Consider the following 19,574-nt stretch of genomic DNA (forward strand, 5'->3'; position numbering starts at 1 on the left):
TGTGGTTAAATATTTATTTCACTATTCCTCCAATATATGGCATTATGTTATGGAAATAATTTTGCCATTTTTGGCAGAAAAATTTAGTTTCATTTCAGAATCTGCAGAATCTATGTAAATTGTTTTTGTAGTTTTTCTTTCAAATAAATAATTAAAATTATTTTATTTATNCTTTGTTTGATATATTTTTAACAACTATTGGATGTATCCTTTTTGTACTCATTAAAAATTTATTTTCATACTTTAATTGACATGATGGTTGCATTTTCAAAAAACATTGCATTGAAAAACTTGATAGCCAATCATTCTCATTCATTTTTCTCATCTGACTAATGTTTTCTAATAATTTTGTGTATTTTTGTGCAATAAATTGAATATATATCTTAGTAATTTCTGTCCATGTAACAACAAGTGGTTGAAAATACCCATTACAAATTAATTCTTTATCTTCTAAAATAAAGTCTGTACTAGTAATTAATAAGCACTGTAAACAGACTTCTTTAGTTTTTGATGGACATAAGCATTTCAGTTCTTCAAGTATATTTATTCTAATATTTTGATGCAATTCCCACATTCGAGTTACCATAATTAATTCTGATAAATTCCGTAAATAATAACATATAAGATACTTATGAAAAGTATTGTATTGTGATAAATAATGATTCTTATGAATAATTTTCAATTTCTTCTTTATATATGTCATAATGTGAAAAGAAATCATTTCCCATAAAATATTAGTTTTCATTTCTTCTGAGACATTTTGTAAATCATATTCATCATACTTTTTTCCTATGGAAACTAAGTGTGGTAGGTCATTTTGTTTCTTTAATTCTTCCAAATGTGGTATTAATAGTTCTTCCAATCCATATTCTTGCAATGTATTTCTCTATACAAAAAATATTAATTTATTAATTTTCATATTATTATAAGTTAATGTATATAGAATGATCATTTTTATAATCCTAACATAACATTTCATCTATTATCAAAAACTTTTATAAAATTTCACATAGCCTATAACTTTTTAAATTATATTAGAAATATCAAAGTATTGTAACTTTATTAAATTTCAATTATACATTGATTATCTGTTAAAGTTACATTATCTAAAAGAATGATAATGTTATGGAAAAAATTAAACAGTATGTAAAAAAGTGTTAAGAATGTAATTAATAACTTTTCAAAACTAGGAGATATTAATTGACATACACAAAACCACTATATCAAATTACTAATTATTTACTAATGTTTTCATCCATATACAACAGACATCTGTTAATGTTTGGGATTCATTAAGGAGACAGAGAGACGATGAACATTTGTAACAGAGACAACTCCTTTTATTCTGAAGATTAAAACAAGAAAAACATAGGATGTGTATCCAACAGACAAGTCCCATATGTGAGAGTGTGACACAAAACTGCAGGTTTGAAACAGAAGGGACAAGGAGATTTCTCTATACAAGGGAGGTCCCCCTGCCAAACCAAATTGGTTCTCACTTGCAAGTACTAACATCTTCAAATATATACTGTATAATGTAGAACAAAACAGATAAATTTGTCCGTTTTGTTTTGTGTTACAACTGCATTCTAACATACACTTGTCCTCGTTACTACAATCACAATAGCCTGGTCATGCCCAGGCTGTTGTGATGTACAGTAACTTTGGTTTATTTTGATAACTTAAATAAATTGAAGTAGGATGTTCAAAATGTTCACCTCAAGTAATGATAATGAAACATATCATTCTTCAACAGTTCTATAAATCAAAAAACAATTCAGTTAGAGTTTATGTTCTCAAGAGTGTACCTAGGGAAGGGTACAACTTGAGAACATAAACTGCCCCCTCTAGAAGAAAAAATAGTAATTGACATACAGCACAGATGTATCAATTTAGTATCAATTTGAATAATGAATATTGTGACTTGACTAGAGCCTAGAACCATCTGTCATGAAAACTTAGAACTATTTCACTATTTGTTGTTACTCTTGCACTCAAAGAAACTACGAGTTGCACCCCTCTAGTTCAGATCCTGGGTATGCTGCTGTATGTTCTTCCTACTATATTTCCACTCTTCATTCCTTTAATATTTATAGCTTTTGATTGTAAATTTAATCTTATTAACATTAATAAATTTCTAGTATCATTATAGAAATGACTTTCTCTCATGATTATGGATGGAGAACATCTGCATATTTTTTTTATCCTTTATGTTTTGAAGCTTTGAAATAAAAAAGTTTTTAAAAATTGTTTACGTAGTTCATGAGATATAAATTTTTGAAGTATGTATATATAATTTTGAAATACCTTGTGTGTATGTATATATATGATATAAAATGATATATATATATATATCATTAAAATGATATATATAAAATGATATATATATATATATCATTTTATATCATATATATACATACNGATATATATATATATATCATTTTATATATATCATTTTAATGATATATATATATATATCATTTTATATCATATATATACATACACACAAGGTATTTCAAAATTATATATACATACTTCAAAAATTTATATCTCATGAACTACGTAAACAATTTTTAAAAACTTTTTTATTTCAAAGCTTCAAAACATAAAGGATAAAAAAAATATGCAGATGTTCTCCATCCATAATCATGAGAGTAAGTCATTTCTATAATGATACTAGAAATTTATTAATGTTAATAAGATTAAATTTACAATCAAAAGCTATAAATATTAAAGGAATGAAGAGTGGAAATATAGTAGGAAGAACATACAGCAGCATACCCAGGATCTGAACTAGAGGGGTGCAACTCGTAGTTTCTTTGAGTGCAAGAGTAACAACAAATAGTGAAATAGTTCTAAGTTTTCATGACAGATATATATATATCTGTCATGAAAATATATATATATATATATATCAGATTCATTTTCATCTAGAATTAAATTTAGTTTTCTATTCTTTTAAACACAGTGCAAGCCACTTATTGTAATTATGGATATTATATTGTTACAGTGGCGTGCTGTCCATGGAAGCTGTGAAAGCACCGTTTCCCTTGTATTTTCTAATATATAAATACATATTGCACAATTATTTTCATATTTTAACGTAGTTTGAATTTATTAAAATTAATATTTTATTATAACTGCAATATGTACTTTATTACAAATTTCTATACAACATGTGAAAAAAATGACAAGATTGCTATTGTATATTCGAATATAAATCCATATATCATATTCCCAATGGAAGCACTGTATTGTCGAATACGGGACAGCTTCCTGGTGAAAATATTTAAATGGTGTAAAGCAGCCAGATTACGCATGCACTTTACAGAGCACCAACCTCACACAGTTTAGCTGGTGAATGCTACACACCAAAATATTGTATAATGCTTCCAATGATTCCACCCAGGGCCAGCACAGCTTCCCTATCATCAAATGTCACCTCATGCCACTGTATTCTTAACAGTCATATAATATTATTAGAATCAATGAGCCTCAAAACATATAAATTAAATAATATTACAAAAACTTTCACTTATTGTAATCAGAAATTCACATATAATTATCATTACTAATTATGTATGTTACTAATGATAAGTTTGAATTTACTTAGATGATTAATAACTGCTAACTGACAAAACAAGCAAACAAACTGGACAAAACAAAACAACAGTAAGGCTTGTCATACCAATAAAAATGGTCAAAATCAATTTAAATTAAATCATCCAATCATATAAAATGTTTACTTTTAATATGCTAAACATGCATTTTAATGTTGCAGTTAATATTGTTATAAAGTAGACTATTGCAGTTGAAATTTTGATTTCTTGTACTGTACTTACTGGTATTTAATTTATAGGCTAGCTGTTTGCTGTTGCTAAGAAAGGCTGTGATCTTCATTACTGTTTAATTACAGTATTTTACTGTAACTCTTAGCATTATGGAAGAAGCAAATAAGAAATGCAAAGATTTGTCCCTCAAAGATAAACTTGAAATTTTAAAATGCTACCTAAGTTGCCAAAAATCAGTCAATACAAGCGGCTGCATAGTTAAAAATTTCATAGCCAGTTTTGTGCAAGATTTTGAAAAACAGAGTAAATATTAAAATGTCAGCAGGGAAAAAATGAGAACATGATTTGTAAGAGAAATATAACTGGAAAAGATAGTGAAGCATTGGTTTAGTAATGTTTATGATGAATGTACCTTTTAATAAACCACTAAAGTCATAAAACATGATTTAGCTGAAAATGTGGATAAGAAAGATTTTATTGCAATTGACAGGTGATTCAAGTATAGAAAATCAGAAAACATTTTGTACAGATGTCTCATGGTGAGAAGAGAAGTTCTGATTCTGTGTCACTAAACTGTGGATAAAGATAGTGGCCAAAAATTATATTTACCAAGGAATATCACAATGCTGATGAAACAGCATTTTATTTTTGGCAATGCCTGATCATTTTATGTTTAAATATGAAAGTGCTAAAAGATTTAAATCACTGAAGGAATATATTACATATTAGCACAGCAATAAACTATAAGACCAGAAACAAAGACTTTTAGTGATTTTAGTAAAAATCCTAGATGTTTTAAAAACATGAAACATTTATTGCTGGATTACTGAAAATGCAAATACCTGGAAGATAACTGATATTTTTAACCGATTAATTAAATGGGATAGAAACTTGAAATGGAAGATTGTTTTGTTGGTAGACAATTGTATAGAACATTTATATATTAAAAATGTGTCATTAAAAAAAAAAACATAATAATAATATTCCTTTCTGTGAACATATCTTTGATTCAGCTTGCAACCGAGAAATCATATAACATAAAAGCATACTACAAAAATGAAATATATGCAAGAATTTTAGGAGAACTAGATAATAGTCAAAAACAAACTGATATGTCTTCTATTGCTAAAAATCTTGATGCACTAAATCTTTTGGCAATGTTGTGGGATCAAATATCTGAGAAAAACCATAGATAATTGTTTTAAACAGAGTGTTTTCTTAAAAATAGGTATTGAGACATCTGAAAGTAAAGTTGTAACTGTTGAGGAGGAAGAATCATATTAAAATAACACTCTAGAAGATATGTGAAAAGTTTAAAACTGGCTGGTAATTGACAAGGAAATTCTATTGTCTGATGACATCATCAGAAATATACCAAACTGTTGCTGAAGAAGGCTCTGGATAATTACCTAATAAAATTTAAGAAAATCAAGATTAAGATAGTCTAAATCCTCCAACAAATACTCAGATGTGAGAACTCTGCAAGTACTTTATCATGACAGATGTGTTGAATTTTGAAAATATTATGAATATAGATTTTATTAAAATATTGCAAAAAATAAAGCCACCAAATAACACTGGATAAGCTATTCAAGTAATTATTAATATAATTAATAAATTTTTAAGTTAATTATAAATTTATTTTTTAACATTTCTTTGTTTTTTTATTTTATAAACTAGTACTCAAAGTGATTACTGTATTTTATTAATATTTCATTTTTTTATAATAAATTTTTACAGCTTTTTTCAAATTCTGTATTTATTTCATTTTGAATTTATCAAATCAAAATACTACAAATTGAATAACATATTTATCAAATTCCTAATGATAAATGCATTAGCAAACTTAGTACAGTACATGACTGAATCTTTTTAAAATGTTGTGTAGTAATGACTTGTTTATTTATTAAAAGAAATATTTTCTCAATCATTAATCTAATTGCAGAATTTGAAATTATCTTGATATTAATTGTAAGATAAATTAATTTTTAAAAATCTGCTTACCATTTCTTCTAACAACTCATGCAATGGAACCTTTCCTGAAACATTGTTTGGTGATATTTTTGCAGTTTTCTTCTCTTGTTTACATTCAAGTTTTTTAAGATATGATTCAATTTCCTTTAAACATTTTTCAATCCTATATATAAATTATCAGTAAGATTATGTAAATTACTATAATGTATTAACTGAAATATATCATGTATTTTAGATTGTAAATATGAAAATAATATTAAAATTCAAAATTGTAATTTTTTAATTGAAAAAATTCTATTTCTGCCTTTTCATTTCAATTACTGTATAATAAACAAATTCTGAAAAATATCCTGGAAAAAATAGCTTATCAAATGTTAATGTTCCATATATATATTTTTTTTTTAAACTGTAAACTATAAATCATTTAACTATTTTATTTAAAAATAAAATAGTAAAATAATAATGCATTTTCTTCTCAAACTATTGTCTAATTTTATATGTTATTCATTAGGAGAGTATTGGTGCTTCACATTACAAGTTAGATACTTAAAATTTTTATTTTGAAATAATTAAATATTTTAAATAATTTTTCTATTCAATCTAATTATCTTATTAATTTTGTATAATTTCATTGCAACATAACTGATGATTTTAATCCTAAATTGCAATGAATTAAAAAATTCAAATAAAGGCTAATAAAGAGGATTTTTTAAAATCATCTATATCAATTTTAATTAATCAATTTGATAACTATTTAAAATGCACAATTTTTATTGACTGTTAAAATGTTTTTTTAATAGATTAGTTTTCAGAAAAACATTTATATTATAGTTCTCAATCTCTAATGTGAAATAAAATAATTAATTTATTTATTCTTCTTCCTTGCTTTCTATAAACCAGGTATTGCTGTCATTGGTGATAGTGCTCTAAATGAATTCAAAAGACTGTCGCTGTGTTTTGTTTTTATAGACAAAATTAAAAGTTACTACAAAAAAAAATTAAATTTTTATTTAGAACAAAATAATTCAAAATGTTTTATAGAGAACTTGAGAATCATTTTAAAACTGTAAGTTCATATGTTTCCTAAATTATGTTTTAAAGTTTCTGAATTTCATAAATTATTTCTTAGTGTATAATAACTATAACTGGATTTAAGTTTTTAATACTTTAAGAGTAATTATAAGGCCAATAAAACTTTATAACTTTAAAATATAAATGTAAAGATGAATTAAAACATTGATAAGCAATTTTTTAACATATTATTTTTTTTTCAGTATAATAACTTTGTTAAAGAATATACATTGATAGATTCAAAAAACACTTTAATCCTAATAGATTGATTTTTCACACAGCTAACCCAAGTACCCAAGACTTTATTTCATTAAACCTTTAAAGCATATCTTTACATCAATGCATTTTAGGCTAATAAAGTTATATTATATTAACCTGAAATGCATTTGAAGTAAAGATATGCTTTAAAATTTTAATGAAATAAAGTATTGTTTCACTTAACTTGGACTAGCTGTGTGGAAAATCAACTTATTAGGATTAAAGTGTTTTTTGAATCTATCAACATTATACAGCACCATAAAAAGGTACATTGAATTAGAACAATATAACAATAAATTGAACAAAATAATAATTTATATTTTCTTAACTATTTCGAAAAATAAACCATAATATTGTAATAAAATGCTCCTAGATATTTTTAAAATTATGTAAAATTGAATTTTAAAACATACACTGTATGTTTGTTAGATAATTGCACTCTTACAGAAGTTATGTAATTTCTCTGTGAAATCATGTTGATATATTAAAATACAATATATTATTTCAATTTATCACATACTGATATGTGAAATTATTACTATAATACATAAAAACATTTAATAATAATGCAATTTTTCATTTAACTAAAGCTTAACAGCTAAGACAGTATTTTTCTGTTACTGTATTTCTCTAAATTAATAATTTTTGTAATATTTCTCAGAGTTTTAAACATAAATGAAGTTTATACTAATAAATCAACTGACTTATCATTTTCTCCTTCTTTAGAANTCTTGCCGAACCCACGATAGACATGGTAAAAGGTCAAAATAATTCAAAATGTTTTATAGAGAACTTGAGAATCATTTTAAAACTGTAAGTTCATATGTTTCCTAAATTATGTTTTAAAGTTTCTGAATTTCATAAATTATTTCTTAGTGTATAATAACTATAACTGGATTTAAGTTTTTAATACTTTAAGAGTAATTATAAGGCCAATAAAACTTTATAACTTTAAAATATAAATGTAAAGATGAATTAAAACATTGATAAGCAATTTTTTAACATATTTATTTATTTTTTTTTCAGTATAATAACTTTGTTAAAGAATATACATTGATAGATTCAAAAAACACTTTAATCCTAATAGATTGATTTTTCACACAGCTAACCCAAGTGACCCAAGACTTTATTTCATTAAACCTTTAAAGCATATCTTTACATCAATGTATTTTAGGCTAATAAAGTTATATTATATTAACCTGAAATGCATTTGAAGTAAAGATATGCTTTAAAATTTTAATGAAATAAAGTATTGTTTCACTTAACTTGGACTAGCTGTGTGGAAAATCAACTTATTAGGATTAAAGTGTTTTTTGAATCTATCAACATTATACAGCACCATAAAAAGGTACATTGAATTAGAACAATATAACAATAAATTGAACAAAATAATAATTTATATTTTCTTAACTATTTCGAAAAATAAACCATAATATTGTAATAAAATGCTCCTAGATATTTTTAAAATTATGTAAAATTGAATTTTAAAACATACACTGTATGTTTGTTAGATAATTGCACTCTTACAGAAGTTATGTAATTTCTCTGTGAAATCATGTTGATATATTAAAATACAATATATTATTTCAATTTATCACATACTGATATGTGAAATTATTACTATAATACATAAAAACATTTAATAATAATGCAATTTTTCATTTAACTAAAGCTTAACAGCTAAGACAGTATTTTTCTGTTACTGTATTTCTCTAAATTAATAATTTTTGTAATATTTCTCAGAGTTTTAAACATAAATGAAGTTTATACTAATAAATCAACTGACTTATCATTTTCTCCTTCTTTAGAACTTAAAAAGGTATTCGAAGCCATGTTAAATCAATAAATACTGTCATTTTAAGCAAATGCTGAAGTCACATAGTTACAGGAGCGACTGTTGACATAACAACCTCGAATAATGAATCGATTTCAGTACACATGGATAACACGTGCTTTCTACACGTACAAAAACAAAACAAAAAAAACCACACGAATTACTTAAAATTTTAATTCAAACATAAAATTAAAATAATTTAATTTAAAGTAGAATTTTACGATAATTTTTAAAATTATTAATTTGTATCAGTAATGCATATTTGACGGCCGAATGACCGAGCGTTTAATGAAAATTGAATACACGTCGGCCATTTTCCTTTTAGTCGAGGGCGTGTTATTTGTGTTGTGTATTGTAACTTGTGTAAAAGTGTGCAAAGATAAGGGAGAATTTTAAGATTGAACAGTGATTGAAATTAATAAATAATTATGCAGACGTAACATTTGTATTATTGTCCATATTTTCCATTTATGTCTTTCAGAACAACTTATTAACGCTAAGATTTATCGACTTGGCCGAAACAAAACTGGTGTAATAGAAAAAAACTTAAAATTAAGTCCTGTTTTGCATTATATAAGGAAAAGTCGTAGAAACATTGTAAAATGGTGTCTAAAAATTTTTTTGTTGTAAGAAGTCAGAGATAAAAAGATTAAGGTGTCAGCCTACTATTCTGGGGATTCTGAATAGATTCCGGACGGACCGGAAAAAAACCCCAGGGATTTTTCGGAGCGACCACAGATTAAGTCCAAGACCACAATGGATCGGCCAGATAGTGAGGGACCATAGATAAGTTCTTAATCTGTGGTCCCTCACCACCTGGCCGACCCAGGGCCGGATTTAACAATCAGAGAGCCATGAGCACAAATACGGTGGACCCCCCTTTAAGAGTAAGCAAATTTGATGCTTTAGAAAATTTACACAAAATACTGCACTTTCAACTAGGAAGTTGTAAATTTCATTTTAAAATAAGGTTATTGTACATACATACAACTAGTTTTACACAATAAAATACATATATTTTATTGTGTAAAACTAATTATTTTAATTTAATTGAAAAATACCTATGTAAAATTTTTTCCCGAAATTTTCCGATATGTTTCATAGTTTTTTCCCTCGGCTTTGGTTATCTCTGTTTTTTTTTTTAACTCTTTCCGCCCTGTGGGCACTAAGAGGACCTCTTTTTGCAGGCCCATTATGGGTTCGGCCAGGCCCACAATGGGGCTGTCGGGTGGTGAGAGACGGGGCCCGACATATCCGAACGGACCATACCCCGAAAGATTCCTGGGGATTTTTCGACCCGTTCGGATTCAAGCCCGGGTCTTCAGAGCGGTAGGCTGCCACCTTGACCGCTCGGCCATCCGGTCTCTTGGTTTTCTCTGCTTGTGGCCCTTATGATTAGGTCACACTAGGCCGTCGCGGTAATAAATAAAAAAAATTATGTTTAAACATAGTTTTGTGGGAACCCTGGGCACCGGCCCCAAATGCCCTTATGTAAATCCGGGCCTGTGGCGACTCATTTTGGGTCTTGCCGAACCCACGATAGACATGGTAAAAGGTTCTCTTAGTGTTCAAGGGAGTTTAAAAAATTATAAAATTAATCTAAATTAAAATTATTTCTTTAGAGAAATATTTTAATACTTTTATCCAAATACAATATATTGTTTACATCATTTCTTTTAATAAAGGATTGGGCGGAATTTATGTTTCGTTTTTACATAATCCGGCATTGCGCATGTTTTGTAATTAAAGTGTCGATTTCGTAAACACGTGTAAATGAGTTTTATATCGTCAACGATTTGTTTAATCGTTTTGTTCCTATTGACATAAAAAAAATTCAATATCCTGTGTCTAATCTATACTAGAAAGGATTTTTGAATGTAAGTCAATGAATCGTGTTTTTTAAACTCATATGTTTAATTTCAGGCGATCGTGTCATTTAATAAAACTAGAAGAAAATGTGTAAATTGATATTTTAGGTTATAAATCGTAAAGGGTTATTCATATTATACAATACTTTAAAGTAGAAATTGCATTAAAAGATAAAAGAAGTCAGAAAACAAAACACGAATCTTTTTTTGGTAAAAGTTCAGAATTCATATAGCTCTTTTTATACATGTTGTCCCTAAAAAGTTCTATCTGTTTTGGACATCTCTCTAATGTGGTCTCTCAAGACAGCAAAATTAAGTAAAAACATGTATGAATTCTGGACTTTTACCACATTAGTCATGATTAAATTATTTTGTATATAGGCTTCTAAAGAAGATTTCAATATTTTGTTTTATGACTATATTTAGGATAGTGGAGCCATCAACATTTACAATTAATTAGGAGATAGTATTTAAAGTTATGTAATTAAATCATTACACATTATTATATATATTATATTAAGAATTTACTAAATTAGTATTGCCATCTTTTCAAAATAGCTGACCCAGCAGGTCAGGTTTATTTGAACAGAAGTCCCTGCCTGACACATGCGCAATGTTATTTTACACCATGCAAAGAATAATGTGCACACAATTCTAAACCAGTTAGGGACTTGTGTAGGAGCAACTTAAATTATTAAATGAAATAGCTTAGCTTTAAAGAGCTAAGAAGAAGAAAAAAAAAAGAAAAAGGTTGACAGGATGCAACATATGTCGGCATAAGATGGCGAATTAAGTTTTGGTGAGAGTGTGAAGTCTTTTGCTATAAAATTATTTGCTAGTACTTTGTTTCATCATAATTTCACAATTTCTACAAAATCCCAAACAAAATTAATAGTTAACCCAGACAATGAATTAAAAACCAGACTGTCTGGGTGAAAACCGGATGGGTGGCAACACTATACTAAATGCTATTTTAGTATATTTCTAAGATTAAAATCTCCTGCACAAGTTCAAATATATCAGAATTTGAAGAAAGCATTCTGATCAGCTTTCTTCATTAAAATCTTCATAATCTGTTACCTGTTGTTTTCTTATAAAATTTTTAAAAATTTATTTACAAATCACACCTAAACTCAAACTTTCATGCAAATAAAAGTAAAAAAATATAAAGATTGAATGTTTTTGGCCACTAAATTTATCAGCCTTCCTCAGGAAATACAAACTGAAAAAACCATTTTATAAATAGAACATAGCTGCCTTGTAAATTTTAAAAGAATGAAAATGGCTGTGACGTATCATGTATGACGTTTATTATGAGTCTAGATAGTGTTTACACGCTGATGATACATGAATGACATCTGTGTTGATGCAGTTTCCACTCCTGCTCGCCTTGTAGATCTCCACTGCTTCTAAAATTTTAATATTTTGCCTGTTGAAGACCTTGTGTATTAGCTTGGCCTGGTCCCAACAGGGGGAAATCCCTGGATCACTGGCATACCATGCTAAAGCCGTACTGATGTTACCTTTTAGCACATCATATTTGTGATCTTTTAGTCTGGCTTGCAGCGATCTATATGTGGATCCTATGTAAGCTAGTAATCTGTCAAACCTCTCATCATATAGGGGGATGCAGTAAATCCCAGGAGCTGGAGCATCCTCAGTGTCGTCCTTCGTGTTTGAGAGAAGGCAGAAAACAGTGGGTTTCCTTCTATAGGTAAAGAGTATGTTTAAATTATTTGCAATCCTTCTATATATGCAATGTAGCGTTGGTTCATAGTCTAAGATCACCCGATTTGCTTCTGCTTTGTTAACATTGTTAGATGATTGAGTTAGATATTTGGATGCCAGATTGTCGATAAATGTGCAGCCATATCCATGGTTGGATGCTACTTGTTTGAGATGTTCCAGTTCCTTGCTGGTATCCGACAAATGTATAGAATGTGAGTAGACTCTGGCCACAAGTATGCAGAATGCGGATGTCTTATATGACCATGGGTCTGCTGAATTGGAAGGTATGAATAGGGGGAGGAAGTAGCCTTGCAGTAAATTGCTGTGACGAATTTGCTATTAGCTACTTGAATCCTGATGTCTAAGAAATTAATGTTATTACCGCTCTCCTCATCCAACTTTAGTGTTAATCCACAGCTGTTATTATTAAACACTTTTAACACCTCACCAATATCAGGACATTTTCTCCATACAATTAAAATGTCATCGACATATCAAGTGTACAGGATGTTATGTTTGATGTTTTTTAATGACCGCTCCTCCAATTGTTGTAGGACCAAATCACATTTATAGAACGGTTTTTTCAGTTTGTATTAAATGAGGAAGGCTGATAAATTTAGTGGCCAAAAACGTTCAATCTATATTTTTTTGACTTTATTTGCTGGAAAGTTTGAGTTTAGGTGTGATTTGCGAATATACGGTTCCAGTTTATGGTGAGGGTGTATAAAATTTATTTAAATATTGATATATCTTTTATATCTTATAATATAGATTTTTTTAATAATATTATGCTCTTTTCTATTGATTATCTTACATTGCATTAGTATAACATATTCTTTTATTTATAAAGTGAATTTTGCAATGACACGGTGGGCAAGAGCAAAATCTGTTCATCAGCATTGTAAACAACCAGAAGAACCCACACCATGGTCTGAGTTTTTAAGTCAGAAAAATAAAGCAAATAAAAAATTGTTGAATCGTGGAACAAATAAAGCCAAATCAAATTCCGCAGTAAAGAAGAAATTTACTAGTAAAGAAGAAAAAAGTTTAAAATCATTAAAAAAGAAAAAATGTGAAGCATCACTTGAAANTATGTCGGCATAAGATGGCAAATTAAGTTTTGGTGAGAGTGTGAAGTCTTTTGCTATAAAAATATTTGCTAGTACTTTGTTTCATCATAATTTCACAATTTCTACAAAATCCCAAACAAAATTAATAGTTAACCCAGACAATGAATTAAAAACCAGACTGTCTGGGTGAAAACCGGATGGGTGGCAACACTATACTAAATGCTATTTTAGTATATTTCTAAGATTAAAATCTCCTGCACAAGTTCAAATATATCAGAATTTGAAGAAAGCATTCTGATCAGCTTTCTTCATTAAAATCTTCATAATCTGTTACCTGTTGTTTTCTTATAAAATTTTTAAAAATTTATTTACAAATCACACCTAAACTCAAACTTTCATGCAAATAAAAGTAAAAAAATATAAAGATTGAATGTTTTTGGCCACTAAATTTATCAGCCTTCCTCAGGAAATACAAACTGAAAAAACCATTTTATAAATAGAACATAGCTGCCTTGTAAATTTTAAAAGAATGAAAATGGCTGTGACGTATCATGTATGACGTTTATTATGAGTCTAGATAGTGTTTACACGCTGATGATACATGAATGACATCTGTGTTGATGCAGTTTCCACTCCTGCTCGCCTTGTAGATCTCCACTGCTTCTAAAATTTTAATATTTTGCCTGTTGAAGACCTTGTGTATTAGCTTGGCCTGGTCCCAACAGGGGGAAATCCCTGGATCACTGGCATACCATGCTAAAGCCGTACTGATGTTACCTTTTAGCACATCATATTTGTGATCTTTTAGTCTGGCTTGCAGCGATCTATATGTGGATCCTATGTAAGCTAGTAATCTGTCAAACCTCTCATCATATAGGGGGATGCAGTAAATCCCAGGAGCTGGAGCATCCTCAGTGTCGTCCTTCGTGTTTGAGAGAAGGCAGAAAACAGTGGGTTTCCTTCTATAGGTAAAGAGTATGTTTAAATTATTTGCAATCCTTCTATATATGCAATGTAGCGTTGGTTCATAGTCTAAGATCACCCGATTTGCTTCTGCTTTGTTAACATTGTTAGATGATTGAGTTAGATATTTGGATGCCAGATTGTCGATAAATGTGCAGCCATATCCATGGTTGGATGCTACTTGTTTGAGATGTTCCAGTTCCTTGCTGGTATCCGACAAATGTATAGAATGTGAGTAGACTCTGGCCACAAGTATGCAGAATGCGGATGTCTTATATGACCATGGGTCTGCTGAATTGGAAGGTATGAATAGGGGGAGGAAGTAGCCTTGCAGTAAATTGCTGTGACGAATTTGCTATTAGCTACTTGAATCCTGATGTCTAAGAAATTAATGTTATTACCGCTCTCCTCATCCAACTTTAGTGTTAATCCACAGCTGTTATTATTAAACACTTTTAACACCTCACCAATATCAGGACATTTTCTCCATACAATTAAAATGTCATCGACATATCAAGTGTACAGGATGTTATGTTTGATGTTTTTTAATGACCGCTCCTCCAATTGTTGTAGGACCAAATCACATTTATAGAACGGTTTTTTCAGTTTGTATTAAATGAGGAAGGCTGATAAATTTAGTGGCCAAAAACGTTCAATCTATATTTTTTTGACTTTATTTGCTGGAAAGTTTGAGTTTAGGTGTGATTTGCGAATATACGGTTCCAGTTTATGGTGAGGGTGTATAAAATTTATTTAAATATTGATATATCTTTTATATCTTATAATATAGATTTTTTTAATAATATTATGCTCTTTTCTATTGATTATCTTACATTGCATTAGTATAACATATTCTTTTATTTATAAAGTGAATTTTGCAATGACACGGTGGGCAAGAGCAAAATCTGTTCATCAGCATTGTAAACAACCAGAAGAACCCACACCATGGTCTGAGTTTTTAAGTCAGAAAAATGAAGCAAATAAAAAATTGTTGAATCGTGGAACAAATAAAGCCAAATCAAATTCCGCAGTAAAGAAGAAATTTATTAGTAAAGAAGAAAAAAGTTTAAAATCATTAAAAAAGAAAAAATGTGAAGAGTCACCTGAAAATGTTCAAATTGAATTACATGAACATAATTCAAAATCAAAGAATAAAATGAAAATGAAAAAAAAGTTGAAAAAGAATATGAAAAATAAAAATATGAAAACTCTTTCAAATGAATTTACAACAGAATCCGTTGAAGATAAAGATGAATTTAATCAAGACACTCAGATTACAACACCAGCTAAAGACGAGGAGAAAAAGTTAATGAAAAAAAATAAGCATAAACAATTACAAGAACTTAGAAAAATGAAAAGACAGTTAAATGGAATAACATTGTTACCAGAAAAAATTGAAAATAAAATTTATAAATTGAAAGTAATGTTAAGGAAAAAAGGTGTTTCAGGGGAGAGAATAAAAGAGATTGTTCGTAAAGAAAGAAGAAAACAGGAAATTAAATATAAAAAAGAAACTATTAAAAATAAACAGGTAAACTTTCATTTTTACAGTATATAATTTATCAGTAAAACTGCTGCTTCTCAATCAATTTTTATATTTAAAAAAAATTTTTAAATTTTTAGTGATTATTCAATATTATAAAATTAAATATTAATTGTTAAAATTGATTTGAATTATAATTAAGGTTAATTAATACTTAATTATCAATGTATCATGCATAAAAATTAATTATGTGCAATATACAATCTATCACTTAACTTATACACAATTGAAAACTACATTATATGAATGAATTTTAGCTAATTTTTATGATTTGCTATGAAATTAAATGTTTAAAATAATTACAGTTTAAGGATGTATCCATTCATTTGCTATTCATTGAATTCTGAATATTCACCTTTCTTCAAACCATTTGTCACATGGCAAGCACACATATACACATTTGATTATTTGCTGAGCATTGGTTCATTGCAAGAATGACAAATGTTCATCTGAGATGTAGAAAATCTCAGACGAACATTTCTCAAACAGTGACAATTCTCAAACGATAATTTTTGCCACTGCTTTTATAGTTACGAGTAGTTCATATCTGTTAATGAAAAAGTAGCGTAAAGGAAGAAGATTGTGGATGGCATCACTTCACCAAAGCAGAAAAATGTGAATATGAAAAAGAAAGGAATAGGCGACACCGTTTAGTCTCCACTGAAGAAGACCTTGGTGGAGGTAAAAAATGTTCGTGAAGTTTGTTATGGAGACAACACTGTTATAAAAAGGTTTTGTGGATTGTTAGAAAGAAATTTTTTTTTAAAAAAACAACATAATAAAACTGTATTGCAAAAAACCCAGAAAAATTACACAGGAAAAAACATTAAATAAATAAATAAACTATAAACCAAATTTAAAAATATAAACTAAATTCAAAAATAAAAGACTAGATCTAGTTTAAAAAAGACTATAAAATGGAAAAACTAATGACTAAATTCATTCATTTGCTCTTTTGCAAATTCATGAGTTTAGGAGTGGACAACGTGAATATGTGGAGGCAAATATTTGTCGTCATTGATTCGGCACAATTTACCGACAAGAATTGGGAATTTGAAAATACAGGATGTTTGTCACAAGTAAATTGTCCACACTACTTGGTATTTGCCAAATGTGTGCTCAGCATTCTGTGAATAGTGTGAATGTGCTCAAATATGCATGATATTTTTTGAAATCTTTATTTTAAATTTTCTGTAATACTTTGTTTAAAAAATTATATAAATCTAATATTACTGTACTTAGTAAAAATAAGAATTACATTTCTTTTGCAAATTATGAAAAAATATTCTTACATGTTTAATTTAAATAGATAATTGTTAATTTGGGATGTATTTGTATATATAATGTTCATTTGCATTAATATTTCTATTATCTATACAATATAAACTTCATTAAAAATATAAGAACTCCTCATATCAAATTGTTCGCTCAAAAAATTGCTTTTTCAGAGTTTACATCTTTATTATTCTAGCCATTTTGATTTCTTATAATCGATTTTCAGAGACAGTTTAACAGTAAAAAAAAAATCGCAGGTTGAATAAAAATTGCATCTTGAGAATATCATTAAGAAACAATGTATAGTACCTATTCAATATGCACATTGTCATTTATTACTGTTAGACTGTTTTTTATGTTTGTTGTTTTTAAAGATGAAGTACTTTGATTGTGTTTTAATTTAAATTAAAATTTTATTAATTTTTCAAATAATAATTCTTTTTTAAATAGTCTAATATAATTTAATTCAGTTTATTCAAAACTGTAATTAGTTTTCATTTTTTTAAACAACCTAAACACTTAATATGATAGAAAAGCAAGCCAATTTTTCCTGGGAAGTTCAATTATGCTTAGTTTTATTAGAAAAACATTCAAATTTATAAATCTTTATTAAAAACAGATTAACATATTTTATTTTTAAAACATTTTAATAAAAATAAACTATAATAAAATGTATTAATTAAAAAAACTATTGGATGTTGTTTATGACATCAAAAACTACCTTATAAAATATTACTGAAGTCAAATCTGTGCACTAGAAGTTTAGAATGATTAAATTGATTTGATTAATTAAGTGTTAATTGTGCATCAGTAAAGGTAATTATGTAATTAAGTAAATCATAACTTGTAATAAAAAAATAATTTCTGGTATAATTTCTGTAATAATAATTTTTAATGGAAATTCACAATTTATGACTAATGGTGCAACTATGCAGATGTGAATTTAGTAGCAAGTGAGAGGTTGTGAGCGATATAGTTCTCACAAAGGAAAACCTTCACGAGCAAGAAGTGAGAAATCTCGCTGTCTAGAGTGAATTTCTAGTTCTTGCACATATCTGACAGGGTTTGATATTTCTCACAGCTTGCCAGTTCTTGCTTAACAGTGTGCATGTGAGTTTGTAAAGGAGTAGAAAAGGGCTTCTTCCAGTGAACAAGACCGTGGACCAGCTATAAAGGAAAAATTGATTAATAATGTTTTTTACACCCAAAAATATGGGATAAGCATCTTCCTGCTCACAGGAATTGCAATATTATACAGTAGATGCAAAATGGAATCAAATATCAGAAGAGACTCAATTAGACGGTAAGTTTCAGTTTAGTAATGTAATAAGCTTATTTTATACCAGAAACACTCACACATAAAAAAATAGAGAATAAATATTCCATAGTATGTATAATTTATTTAATATATCCTCAGAATTTTTATTACTTCATTATATCGTGTTGTCGGATATACCGTTGTCTCCAGACATGTGCAATATAACGAGAAGCTCTTGTAATTAATGTTGAAATATAAAATTGATCATTTATTTATAAAAGTTAAATTATACAGTAGTAGTTAATAAATTAGTTTTTATATTTGCAGTATCCAGATGCAAGAAGTTGTGGAAGAATCTCTGTGATTGATCAGAGATTCTTCCACAACTTCTTGCATCTGGATACTGCAAATATAAAAACTAATTTATTAACTACTACTGTATAATTTAACTTTTATAAATAAATGATCAATTTTATATTTCAACATTAATTACAAGAGCTTCTCGTTATATTGCACATGTCTGGAGACAACGGTATATCCGACAACACGATATAATGAAGTAATAAAAATTCTGAGGATATATTAAATAAATTATACATACTATGGAATATTTATTCTCTATTTTTTTATGTGTGAGTGTTTCTGGTATAAAATAAGCTTATTACATTACTAAACTGAAACTTACCGTCTAATTGAGTCTCTTTTGATATTTGATTCCATTTTGCATCTACTGTATAATATTGCAATTCCTGTGAGCAGGAAGATGCTTATCCCATATTTTTGGGTGTAAAAAACATTATTAATCAATTTTTCCTTTATAGCTGGTCCACGGTCTTGTTCACTGGAAGAAGCCCTTTTCTACTCCTTTACAAACTCACATGCACACTGTTAAGCAAGAACTGGCAAGCTGTGAGAAATATCAAACCCTGTCAGATATGTGC

The 19,574-nt window shown here is 28.1% G+C and overlaps 1 protein-coding gene and 1 pseudogene across 1 annotated transcript in view; one reads left to right on the forward strand and one right to left on the reverse strand.

The window, feature by feature from the left end:
- Nucleotides 1-9,229, reverse strand: part of LOC111636650 — a 50,293-nt gene extending 41,064 nt beyond the window's left edge. The window contains exons 1-3 of the mRNA XM_023381935.1: nucleotides 8,881-9,229; nucleotides 5,796-5,928; nucleotides 169-886 (exon numbers count right to left, since the gene is read on the reverse strand). Of these exons, the coding sequence (XP_023237703.1) occupies nucleotides 169-886; nucleotides 5,796-5,928; nucleotides 8,881-8,927 (898 nt within the window). The 5' untranslated portion in view covers nucleotides 8,928-9,229. The remainder of the gene's footprint in view (nucleotides 1-168; nucleotides 887-5,795; nucleotides 5,929-8,880) is intronic.
- A 6,165-nt stretch (nucleotides 9,230-15,394) lies between these two features.
- Nucleotides 15,395-19,574, forward strand: part of LOC111636932 — a 10,445-nt pseudogene continuing 6,265 nt past the window's right edge.

This window comes from Centruroides sculpturatus, unplaced genomic scaffold, assembly GCF_000671375.1.
Source record: "Centruroides sculpturatus isolate CEXI.00-Female unplaced genomic scaffold, Cexi_2.0 scaffold152, whole genome shotgun sequence".
NCBI lineage: Eukaryota > Metazoa > Arthropoda > Arachnida > Scorpiones > Buthidae > Centruroides > Centruroides sculpturatus.